Genomic DNA, 13,697 nt, shown 5'->3' on the forward strand with positions numbered 1-13,697 from the left:
AACCTGAGAACTAATAAAAGACGAATTTGAAGCCTTCACTCAGACTCTGCATTTTCAGCAGGCCCCTAGGGTCAGACCCTGCTACGGTGGCCAGTGCGCATAAATCTGTAACAACTACAAAGAGATATTATGCAGGGTCCAAAACTGCAGGTTTTCTAGAAGTAAGTGATGGCTCAGTGTTATATGCCATAAATTTTGGCCAGTATTAGTTTAAATCTAAGACAGTAGACAGATGCTCAGAAAAAATTAAGGTCACACATCAGAGGCGCCAACATGCAAAACCACACACTGTTTTGACAAGCACAACTTCAAAATGCCAAAGAGATATTATGCAGGGTCCAAAACTGCAGGTTTTCTAGAAGTAAGTGATGGCTCAGTGTTATATGCCATAAATTTTGGCCAGTATTAGTTTAAATCTAAGACAGTAGACAGATGCTCAGAAAAAATTAAGGTCACACATCAGAGGCGCCAACATGCAAAACCACACACTGTTTTGACAAGCACAACTTCAAAATGCATTTTAAATAAAGAAAAACTCCTCAAAGTAACTCTGCCTAAAAGAAGGAAAATGAGCCTAAATACCTTTTTCCCTGTTATATGAGAACAGCTTATGCATACACAAACACTAGGCATCTCAAGATTAATTTTTTTTTTCCCCAGACAACTCTGGAGAAACACCAAATTAAAGCAGACCTTTCAAACCTTCAGTCACAGGACATAGGAAGGAGAAAAAGAAATCAAGCTCTTCGCAAGTGTCTTTCCTAACCTGTAGCTACATTCTGAAAAGTCATTTAAAACTTACTTCTAACTGACCAGGCTGATACTCTAGTACTAAAACGGCACACAGTTATTCAATGGTGTTAAAACTCTTCTAGAAGTAGGACACAAAAACCCAAACCTCCAAAGAAAAGTCTTTAAACACACTTTTGAGGTTTTGAAAGGAATTTTTATTAGCAAAGTATCTGATGCCTTCCTAATGTAGAAACATTTTTTTAAGTGGATAGTTAGGTGGTTTTTTTAATATTTAAATCCAGAATCCAACACTTTTAATAATGTCACTCAAACAGCCCACACTTTCAACATAGAAGCAGCATCTTGTAGTATCAGAAATGTTGGGGGGGAATCTATCTTGGTTAAGGCCTTTTGGAGTAATAGTTACCACTTGTCCTCTGATTCTCGTAAAGGATAATGTAGTATTTACTGGAAGTTTCTGTAAAACTCTGTCTTTTATACCTATTGCAACTTTGACAGTTTCCTAAAGCAAGACTAGATTTCCGAAGAAAGAAGTTCAAAACACACAGTGATCCCTAAAACGCAGAGGCACTTTTCTGTAGTATCAAACACCAATAACCACAGAAGGCAGCTGAAGTTCCAGCTGCTTTTACCTCCACTGCCAAGATAAATCTATTGGACACAAGTTTCAACTATTAGTTCTGAAAGTTCAACCTCCAGTATAACCATTATAGAAATTGTACTGAAAAGACTGAATTGCTAAGTCAGAATTTTATTTTTAGCTTTTTTACTATGCCAATACTTTAACAAAATGAACTTCAACAGCAACAAAAAAAGCATCCAACTGTCTCCAAAGGTCACTCAGCACTATTCTAACACATCCCATCTCCTATTTATAAACTCAGATCTTCATATCCATCTTGTGTTACCACAGCCAGAAAACCTAGTCCTTCTTGCAATATGTACTTCAAAACCACCGATTTCATAGCATAGTTCTGTGCTCTATATTTGCAAAATAAAGCTTGAAAATGCAAGCCAAGTGCATGTGTTTTTACAGCCTAAAATAGTAGCACTGAAACTTATATCACACAAAGTCGGCTCTTAGTCTGAAGTCTAAAAACAGCATGCTATTTAATTGCCAAACATCAAGATGAATAGCATGCCCACCCCAAATCCTGCCTCACTCCCACCCATACAGTACTTAGTAGCCAAGGTCCTCTCGGCCAGTTATAATTTTTGAACAATACAATTATCATTGCCAAAGTCACAGACAAGGACTAACCACCAAAGAGTGACCTCAAAATCAAAATACTTATCTTGCACACACTAGAGCCCATTTTCAGTTCAGTTGATTTTAATAAATTCCTCCTGGTTTCCATTTAAGATCAAGTAGAATTCCATTGCTTGCAGAAGCCAGTAAACTTGGCACAACTTTTCTTCAGCTTGCCACAAAGCACACACAGACAAGGTTTATGGCTTACATTGTCAACAGGAACCTGCTGTACTGACTGTAGCAAGGAGTCAGTCTTTAACCTAAATTTCACCTAATTTAAAATCGCCTGAAGGTTCACTACCACTGTTATCACAGGTACTTAGTTATTTCCAATTTTTCTTAATATAGAAAGGGAACTATACTGTGAAATTGTCATCCTTCAGAGCACAAACCCTTTCTTTCTCTGGTTTGGTTTACAATAGGCTTCCCTACAAAAGTAAACAACCTTATATTAGAATTCCAACTATTGCTCAAATTCATCCATCCTAATCCAGGCTCAGAAATTATATGAAGCTTAAAAAAGGCATTTGGTTTTCAAATTCCTAATCTATCAAACAAAGATCATTTGTCCACACTGTTGTTGTTACTCTGCAAATCTTTGTTCAGAATAATTCTACACTTTCCTCTAAACTGAAAAGATACAGGGTATCATGGATCAATGAATTTCCCAATTACTGATTACTTGAAATCTCAGGGTAGTCCATATTTAAAGTTAAAAGCTGTATCATTTTGAGTTAAACACCTTATGAAGAATTTTAACTCATTTGTCTAGGTAACACTGTATAAACTAATCAGCATTGAACTATGTTTCTTAAAACCCTATTAAATAGCTTGTGTTTACAAAATTTCTTATCAGTTTCCACTGTATCTTGCTGGTAACTAAGATATAGTTAATCTAGTCTCAAGAAAAATTCATATGCTACACAAATTTGCAGACCAGTAACTTACGTTTGGATACAGGCAATACAGACAGTAATGGCACATGAAGCATTACCTGTGTGGTTTCTTACCTGCAAGATTCCAGGTAGCAAGTCTGCAAAATGTTTCAGAAGGGGAAGATTGTGCTCATTAGCAAGCACAAATGCAGCTGCAGCTCTAGCAGACAGAGTCTTGATCTAGAAGACAGGCAGAATTGGAGAAACATGAAGAACTGCTAATGAAATATGCCTTTGTTTTCTTTTAACATTAGACCTATTACGAGACTAGATTTTGTATTACCATTTCCCTTTTACATTTTCCTAATAGATACAACAATTAGCTTTTAACATGGGCTTTTACATCTTAGTTCAAATTAAGGTGAAGCGATAACGAAGATCATCATCTATGTCTTCCAAGATACAAGAAAAGCTTATCATATTATGAGGTGGCAAGTATTCCCTAGTTTTGTTTCTGTTTGTTTTTTGTTTTGGGACTCTTTTTTTAAAAATGAAAGAAAAAAGAAAAAAAACTATTGTTTTCAACTTCCATCCCAATTTCAAATGTCTACGCAAGTGTCCAAGTCCCATTTTTCAAAAAGTGGGATCTAAGTATTTAAAACATGATTCTTTAAAGGCATGACTTGTGGTACTTTAGAAAATGTTACTCAGCTGACTTTCAAAGGTCAGAAAAAGTAATCCATGGGGGAGCATCAAACTGAACCCACATACCACAGCAGGGTTTCCTATCCTTGCCCAGCATTTTCCACAACAAGAGAAACATTTTCAAAGTACAATTCTCTGTACAAATTAATAAATCTGAAGTCTTCCAGAAAAGCAAGGCTTGCTAACATGCCCTTACAGCAAAGCACGCATAAACAGTTCAAGGAACTGTCATATATTCAGTTTTGAGACATACTGTGTACAAATACTATGTGTAGAGATAATACCTATCCGTACTGTTAAACACAAGGGCCAGAAAGAGAAGCTTAACAAGGAGTTTCTGATCCTTCATGCTGCTGGCTAAAACCCCTGGCTCTGCCTTGGGTCACTACAACTAGGTTTCTCCAAGCGTAACTACTAGGTAAGAGTCCGGGGCTTAGGCAGTGCACATATGAGCCAGCCAGTCAGCTTTAAGACCACGAAAAGGTCTGACCCTTTTGTTCTGCAGCAGGCATAGTCAAAACTCCAGCTGTACATCAGTTTCAGGTAATGCGATTCTCTGGTTGGAATCCAGGGTTTAACCTTTATGTTTGAGACTACTACACTAAGTTTCTATGCTCAGGACATATTAAAAAAACCCCAACAACATAAAGGTCTTACTGATGGATGTTCTTGATCTTGCATACACTGAACCAGCATTCTCTTAATGACCTCCAAATAATGTTGCTGCTGATTCCCAAAAATCCCAGGAAAATTCCTAAGGATAAGAAAAGACCAAAACACTAGTAAAAATTCACACAGTTTAACCTTAACTATTATTTTAAATTTATCCATTGTTTAAGCAACAGATTGTAACTGTACACTTATATAAGAGTTAAGTAAACCACAATACAACAGAATCAATGAAATATATATGATTGCTTCTTAATTAAGTTGCCACAGTTTTTCTTACATTCTTACAGACGTGACTTGGCTCACCTGCAAAAATTTAGCAAAGTCTGAAATCTCACCAGAAAATATGTAGAGCAGCCTCACGCAGTCCCACGTTCTGAGAGCTGACAGAGTCAAATAAGAATTTCAGAACCTCTGGCCACTGGTTGTTGCCATCTTCATCTAGATTAAACACAATAAAGTTTTAGGATAAGCAAACTTAAGAGTGGTTACATCTCAATTGTGCAGAGCAACCAGTCGTCACTACTAAAAATGATTTCAAAGAAACTGATCTCAAGATGTGTTCAAGTCACAGCGTAAAATATGGCTGAAATGTTAAATCTAAAGGCACTCAGGAACAGAAGATGATCTCTATTTACAGTTATATAACAGCACTCTAAAAAGAAACTGATGCAGATGTTCAGCTTAACATTCATGAGAATTTAAACAAAACTGGATTTCTAAACCTTAATACAATCTCACCTAAACTCAAACAATTTAAAAAGCAGAGTTAAGGAATCTTATTTTTACCTGATCAAGGATAATGTAAACAAATGTTAGGTTTTCTTTTAAACCATGAAATCAGTTAGTACATCATGTGCAAACATCTACACAGGACTAGAGAACAAGAGATTAAAATACAACTACTATCAGTACATAGACATTTTACCACAATATCAGCTGATATGAAGTACCTATTAAGTTCCTGGCCAGTTCAGCAACGATGTCACAGATTTTTTTCCTCATACTGGACTGCGTTTCCAACTGAATAATCAACAGCAGTCCACTTTTGATAGAGGTCTGATCGTCAGGTGAAAGAGCTGGATAAACTTCTTCAAAAGCAGAAGACAAAAGACGTCGTAGAAGGACAGCTGCCATTTGTCTAGCCTATTGAGTAAGAACGTCTGTATGTTAAAGTGTTCTGATATGATAAACATGCTTTTACAAGGAAAGACGACTGACATCATGCTTCCAAATGATCAGTTTTCACTGTGTAGACTTGTTTGGTAACAGAATACCTCTCAAGCAATAGATGACAATTATGATAGTAAAAACATAGTAAAGAAACATCAGTTTACAACCATGTTTCTGACAATTACAGCTCTTCAAAGAAATAATCATGAAATCCACTGAGATGTTCAGTTCTTTTCTAGAGTTGAACCTCATACATATTTCGTGGCAAGTTGAGGACTTGGCTGCATTACTGAAAGATGTTTAAAGCATGTCTTCTTTCTACTTGAAATGGTCCACTGAGTAAATGATAATCCAGACTTTTTTTTTTTATTAACAAGTGACCTAATGGGACAATTTTGTCAGACAATTAACCTGTAAACCCTCCTTGACTTCCTCAAACAACCAAACTTTGCACTAAAGATTCAGGAACATAGAGGTAGATTTTTGGCAAATAAAACTCTACTCTGAACAACAACAAAAAAAGACCCTAACCCCAAAGCTTTCAGCCTTTTGCAGACCTACGATGAAATATTTTTCTCTAAACTTGAATTTGAGCATAGGAACCTCAATACCACATATTACAATCTTCTGTGCTTCCTGCTTGCATACAGCAATTCTACAACAGTATCATTTACATATCTGTATTTATTTACAATTATACAAGAACTCGAAGCAAAAACCATGGCTGAGTAATTAAAAATGAATAGAGCAACACATGCAGTAAAGGCAAAGACACATGAAGCACCCTGAATAAGTTAATAAATAGGATGTTCATTAACCAGTGTTTCTAGAAGGACAAACAATAATTAAAAACCACCTCTGAACTTCTAAAGTTTAACACATGTAACAAAACCTTACACGTGTTAAATTGTCACAAAAAAATAACCCCATGCAACATGCACTCAATTCTTTTTTCCTAAGATATTCTTATTTAATGTGTACTTGAATGAAAATGTTTCATTTATAACAGACTTTGGAATTGAAAAATGTTCAATGAGCATCAGAGCTAAAGAAGTCTGATTTCCAAAAGAGCTCTCAACTATATTGCTACAGCATAACCTATAGATGAGAAACACAAACTGTTGCAAACTCTCAACTTCTAACGTACCCTGAAAAATCAGGTATTGCTAGAACATCATCCAAGATACTATACTTGTTACGTTCTGCAGTCTTCAGACTCGCTGTGCATTTTTCCAACCTACTCAGCTCTCTTCTATACAGCTAAAGAGTAGTGTACATGAAGTGTCTCTATGCTAGCAGAAGGGAAGGACTACAATTGGACCATACTCTAGATCATTCCTTATCTCCTCCTGCTCAACAGCTCCAGTGTGGACCAAAGCCACCACATATGTAGGACTAGTAGATCTTTCCTAGTAGATCTAAGGAAGACAGCAGAAGAAAAAGAGGGTCACAGTGCCCGCCTGTGCTGAAGCTCCATCATAAGCCAAGGTTCTCTAGCAATAGGTTGTCACATGGGTAACATGAGTTAGGAAGGAGAAAGATTCTTTCCCCACTGCCTCTGGGAATCCCACTAACAATATGTCCAAAAACTTTAATGGTACCACACTATAATGGTATCTTTCCTTCCCTCAATCCCTAGAAGCACCAATATTGTGACAGATTAAATTTCTCCTCTGTACTATGGTGAACTTCATAGGAGAAGCCTTGACTGGGAGGCAAGTTTGCTGGGACTAAACAAGGCAAACCCTGATGCAATGTCTTCCCTTACTCAGGGCATCATGTTTCTGTGCCTATTCTCCGAAATCTGATAACGACTGAACTCACATTATATTAATTCCTTTCCTGAAGTAATAATAGGCGGGCGGCCAGACATGGAACGGAGCTTGTTTTCATAAAGCACATAGTCTCAAAGATAAGAATTTCCACCTCTGAAGAATTTAATTTAAAATATTAGAAGACTGACAAACACAGACTGATTGCAAAGTAAAAACACAAGTAAAAAGGCACACAGGAAGACACAAGATCAGCACTACATGAATTAGCTCCTAGTTATTGTTACTAGCCTAGAAGAAAAGTCACAAAGTCCTTAAGGAAAATTCACATGTTTTAAGGAGTGGCAAAGCAGCAATTGACTTCTAAATAATAAATGGCGTATTTTCCTCAGCAGATATCCACCTATATATGAAAATTACCATTGTCAATTTATTTATGATGAACATGGCTGGATTAATGGCAGCTCTGGGGCTATTTCTTCTGCTTTAAGGAAGAAAGTATGTATTTTTCACACACACTAAAGGCTCTTTTATATTTAAGTATTGTAAGATACATACCCAAACAAGCATTTTAAAATCCTGCAACTTAGGGGCTATAGCTTTTAATGAGAACAGGAATAACATAAAGTGTACATCCCCAGAGAAGAACTTCCATCTACCAATGAAGCATAAAAAAGCAGAATTCTCTCCTAGCATTGGATTCGTCTGCACATTAAATTACTGAGGTGCTCACATACAATTGGAACGTCAAAGGTATTAACATAAAAAGTAGTCCTAATATTCAAATTTCAACATACTGCTTCTTATTAATAGAATTTATTGTGCTTTAAAAATGGGGTTTTTTTATGGATGATGGACCCAAGGCACAAGAAGAAAATGAACTTGCTGAGCAGGACAACAGAAGAATTACAAAGAGAAATCTGGGATATCATATTCTCAGCTGGCATTCAAAGTGTCCAGGTAATCCTACACATTTTATAAGAAAAAGATTGACCACCTTGTGTAGCACAGTCACAGTGATTTTTACTTTTGTTTTACTGTTCCTTTTAAATGCTCAAGGAGGAAAGCATGCATGGATGGAAGCAATCAATATTTAGGACATGGTCCAAAGATGGACTTGCACAGCTTCATTCAGGGATCCAGCCTCATGTGGAATTCAAAACACACAGTGCCTAAGGTCTGCATACAACTCAAAAGGCAGAACCGTGGTGCATCACAAGTCCATGGGCGGGCTGCCCTCCCCTCCAAATGCCAAACAGGAAGCTGCCCACAGCAGAAGTTTTCAGACTAAGAAATGCAACCCTTTCATGTGACAATATGGAGAGGGAGAAGGGAAAGATCGGAGCCCTCTAAGAGGGCTGCCTGCGAGTACAGCAAAAACACAATTTCACACAGCATTTGTTACTGTATTTCACAGTGCTTGAAATTACTCAACTGTAAATTAGGACACAATTTAAAACTGCCAGTCTAGAGCTAACCAGGAAGAAAACAAATGCAGGAGAATATGCAGAACTTCCGTTCCTCTCCAAGATTTAGGTGGCAAATCAAAACTGTAAAGGAAAAAGCTTCTATAACACCTCAGACACACTCTGAGAATAAAAATCATGAAAAACTGAATCTACACCATCCTTCTGTTCAACCCTTTAAAACGCAGGTGCATAGGAAGAAGCAGAGGCCTAAATTCCTAAGAGTGGGACTACAGGTTCAGGAAGCTGGATACACAGGTTCAAGACCCTCTTTAGCCTGAGGTGTACAACCTCGCATATCATCTGGCAGAGCAGTGTTCTAACTTCTAGGTCATGCGCTTCCCTCCACTTCCGTGAACAGTGTTACTGTGCTATCAAGAAAAAAATGAAATGAGAACAGAGGGAAAAGGCGATTATTTCTACAGTTTAGGCATTTGGTTAGAAGGAGAAAACCTGTTATACAGTTAGTTTTTAAGAGAGTTACTCCTGATCTAGCTTAATGGGTTTTTTCCATGTCAAATGCAAGGACTCCTGGGAGCAGGATCTGAATCCCCATTTCTCCATTTAAATGCCGAAATTGCTAGCTTACAGAGTCAGGATTCCCTCAGCTGCTGTCCAACTAGTCCTAGAATCTTGCATTCTCTACAACACAGCAGCCCAGCTCCTGCAAACAGGATGGAGTATTTTCTTCAGTCTAGTTCTCCTGGGAGGGGATAAAGCAATATAGAGGATTGTATTCTGTTAACAGGGGTCTGAACCCAGCTTTCCCATAGCCTGGGCAAGGGATCTCTAAAGTTCTGAGGGTTCTTCCAGCAGGCTGTGTTCAGAGGTGCTGGTACGTTTGATGTGCTCAGAGGACACACACCAGGCCCAAAGCCTTATCCACTGGTGACATATGCACTGTTCTGCCCAACATTTGGATCTACATCAAACATACGCAGACACAAAGTGCCTAGTTGTTCATACCAGCACCATATTGAGCACGCACAGAATGCTTCTCCCCATATTTAAATGCAATGTTTATATCAAGCATGGGGATGACTTCACTTAGGCTCTAATTAGACTACAGTGTACTTGGATTTACAGGGAAGAGAGGTTGTTCACAAGTTTTATTAATCAGGATTTTTTGAGTCCAGCTGACATTTAAACGTTTCTTTGATTTATCCATTGGTGGAGTTAAATGTCAAATGCTGACCTCTGACATCTTTGGTAAGAGTAACTTCTATAGGCGAAAAAGTTTCTTTGCACTTGACTAAGTTGGAAACAGAGTCACTGGCAACATTCTGAACAAGTTTTAGACTGTGCTATTTCCTTAGCTGATGTAAAGGGAATAAAATCAGTAAATATGTATTTACGCAAGCATTACTTTGTAATCATCAACTCAGACTTACCAAATGTATTCAATACAAAACAGAAGCATGTGCAATGGAGCTATGACTTCTAGGGCATAGTATTATCCTCTGATGAAAAAGGGGCAGCAGTAGACCTTATATTTCATGGCAAATTTAAATACAGGAGAGACTGCTCTACAGCTTTCTATCATTTGAAACATCTCGAGGGGCAGGAGGGAAAACTACACAGCTCTCATGCAACCAGTTGCTAGTATAATATTGAAGGATTCTGTCTGAAGAACATTGCTTTGTAGGTAGAAAAGCATCAGTACTAGTAAGCTGATACTTTCTGAGCATTAAAAAGCACAAATAGCATCTACCTCTAAACTGAATACAATCTACCAGAAGAGATCATTATCTAGAAACAGCACACTTACACTGTCCTTATAACATTGTTCAGAAATTCTACGTGCTACATCCTTCCATTGTTCATTAAAACTCTAGATTTGAAAAAAAAGTCTCTGAGGTTTGTAGTATCTTGAAAGCTTAGTAGTTCTTTCCTCTGCATACCCAAGTGAATAATGGTTTTACCAAGAAGTACTATACCTGATTGCTAAAGTATGTCAGCCTTCACAAAACTGAGGAATAACTAAAAGGCACAGTTACTGTATGCCCACAAAAAAATTTTATATAGTGCTTAGGCTGCTCTCCATTCAGCCTATAACACTGCTAGATGACATAATAAGCCTATCCTCCCCAAATAGGACAAAATGCAAAAGCCACCTGAATAAAACATGCAAAACAACTGCTACCTTCTCTTCCCCCTATTCCAACTTGAGAAGCAAAAGATGTTTCAGCTGATGCATGTTTAACACATATAGGCACAGGACCCCAAATGGAAAGCATTTCTCAACTGTAACTTGAGGGAACATCACAGTAACAGTCATATATTAGTTACACATTTTAAGGAAAGAACCCATTCATTAAGTAAAACATACTCCAGAAAACAATGGAGATCTAAGCAGTCACTTATGAAAGACTACTTTTGAAACTAAATATCCTACATCAAAAAGTCTCAGCTAGTGAATTCGACATGCAACAAACTAGATGAGTGGTCCCTATACAAATGTGCAGTAAATTAAGATAATTCCATTAATGCTTGACTTGTTCATTTATTGCAAAATGACCAGCACTGATTTCTTCCCCGCTTCTCCAGCTTCCCTTGAAAACATGCAAGATTCAAAGATTATTGAGACATACCTCCTCAGCAGCAGCAGTATTTCTGATTGCTTGTAGGAGGAACGTGATCTTAGATTGACCTGGAATATTCTCATACGTCTCCTGCATAAAAAGGGATGAAACTTATTGTAAACAATTACTAGAAAGCACATGTTAAGCATTAATATGCATTGACTTTCCTTTTAAAACAACTTCAGTATCCATCCAGTTATTAGAAACTAACACAACAAAAAAAAATACTAAACCTATAAAAATAAAAATTTCTGACCTATTCTAAAATCATCACTAAAATCTTAGTTACCTAATAAGACCTGCCATATTGGAATGATCTACACATGCATTATTGGCCACTTACAAGATGAGTTAAGAAATACAACATAAATAGAACACATACCCTCCTGGTAATACAACATATACAAGAACATGTATCCTCCTGGGAACCCGTCATAGCTTCTACCACATCAATGGTTTAAGAACTTTGGAAGCCTGAGACTGAACTATGACCAAGAGGTTAATAACCACTGACAAATGTATAGTCCAAAAATTTGTTCTTCTTGTCTTGAACCTTTTTACAGCCTTTACAATGTCATGTGGCAGTCACACACCTCAACTACATGTTTTGAATAAGAACTTTTCATTTTTAAACTCCTGTCTGAATTTCAGAAAGAGAGACTATTTAGTCTCCCCCTTAGGGAAACGCTCTTTATAAAACGGAAAGTTTAATGAGAAGTTCAGTTACGTTGTCTTACACACTTTTGGCATGCAGTTCATTCACTATGGCTTTTAAAATTAGATTGTTATTTAGAAGCTAGAGTGAATGCACAGCAAAATAACTTTTGCTATCCAAACCACAGTATATGTGAACATTTTAGAACCACAAATGCTTGTTTCTAGTATACTAAACCCATGGAGGTAGGAGCAGGGGGATTGCAAGCTAAAGAGCAACCACTTAAAACATTCAGAAATAGCTCTATACTTACTAATTCTGAAAGAGTTATTTTTCTGAGGACCAATCTTGAAGATAAATTACTCCACTCTTTGGTTCATTTCCACGCCCACTTCCCACTCTTACCATTGCAGCAGCTTTAATGCTCTAGCAAATTTACACCCCTTGACAGTATACCTGCCATTTTCAATAAAGTAGTTGATTAGACATCAACTTCCTCCACTTTCTGTACCTGTTTCCTAGCAGACCTCATTCACAGACTCGATTCTTACATCATACTCTCTCTAGTTGTTAATATATGCTCACAGTCAATGAGACTCTGAATCCCCAATGAATCCCTGCATTTAATCTAATCAGCTCACGAAGACTGCAAAATGAAATGAGGTTTAGGGTCAGAATAGAAAGTCTTCTAGGATTAACCCTTTCCATGAATGTATATATTTATATTGCACTATTATCTAGAAATACAGAAACAAGAAGGTTCCCTAAGCACAGACCCAGGATGGACCTGAAGCAATGTTATCATGGACAGCTGAAGCACTGTAAAAGTTGGCTTCCCTCATGGCAATTCTGATAATAATGAAATTCTATTTTGAATTGTTTAAACTCACTAGATATGGCAGCAACCTATCCAGTTGTTCACTGGCATAATTTGGACAATTCGGTAAACCAGATTCAGAGGATGCTGAAGAGCACCAGTGCAACGTAGGCATGAGGAACATGTGGCCAAAACTGGTGTTGGAGGGCTACTTTGCTGGCTCCATCCATCTTAGTACCAGCCTTGGCTATGCCCTAACTATGTACCTGGATCCTGCCACATCTTCACCATATTCTTTTAGTTCACGATTAGTTCCCCAGCTACCTTATCCAGAGCTACAAATTTCTCAGCATGACTTTCAGAATACATGCAAGCAAGCATCTACTATCTACATTTAGTACTCAGGTTCTTCCAAACCTGAGAAATACATTTTAGAAAAGAGCATAAAATCACCAAGACAAATAAAAGTTTCTCTATCAGAAGTTAGACACACAAATAAGAGAAATACAGGCTTTTATAGTCAACAGACAACGTTCCAGCAATTTTTAACGGGAGATAAAATGAATGAACCAGGTTTCAGCAAACTGCTCAGAATAAGTTATGAGTGTGCTAGCATATACATAGAGCCACATATACAAATACTTCAATAAAAAGAGGTTTTAAGTGATTAGACTTTCTTACCCCCTTCTGCTTTTTACAGCTTCCACTACATCCCCACCCAAACAGGCTATGACTCTATACCTCCATCAAGTCTAGTCTTCAACATAACACCCCTCACCCTTATTTCAGTGACCAGACCTATTAGAAATAATCCGAGTCTGTCTGCTTCAGTTCCCTGTCCATCCATTTCTCATTCTCACTGGTTTTCATTGGACACGAATGAAAACCTGCTATTCAGTTTACCTGCAGTTATTTGAATCCCCATAGTATTCAATATTGCCTACCAACAAGTAGGGCAAGTACACTTTAAAAACATTG

General features: G+C 37.5%; 1 protein-coding gene across 1 annotated transcript in view; it reads right to left on the bottom strand.

The window, feature by feature from the left end:
- LOC118452178 (importin-5-like) overlaps window positions 1–11,333 on the bottom strand; it is a gene marked incomplete at its 3' end in the record, with an annotated part of 12,293 nt that extends 960 nt beyond the window's left edge. The window contains exons 1-5 of the mRNA XM_035893250.1: window positions 11,257–11,333; window positions 5,208–5,400; window positions 4,593–4,695; window positions 4,243–4,339; window positions 3,016–3,120 (exon numbers count right to left, since the gene is read on the bottom strand). Coding sequence (XP_035749143.1) covers window positions 3,016–3,120; window positions 4,243–4,339; window positions 4,593–4,695; window positions 5,208–5,391 — 489 coding nt within the window. The remainder of the gene's footprint in view (window positions 1–3,015; window positions 3,121–4,242; window positions 4,340–4,592; window positions 4,696–5,207; window positions 5,401–11,256) is intronic.
- Window positions 11,334–13,697: the final 2,364 nt, after the last annotated feature.

The sequence above is a fragment of the Egretta garzetta genome, unplaced genomic scaffold (genome assembly GCF_000687185.1).
Source record: "Egretta garzetta isolate BGI_Z169 unplaced genomic scaffold, ASM68718v1 scaffold594, whole genome shotgun sequence".
Classification (NCBI taxonomy): Eukaryota; Metazoa; Chordata; class Aves; order Pelecaniformes; family Ardeidae; genus Egretta; species Egretta garzetta.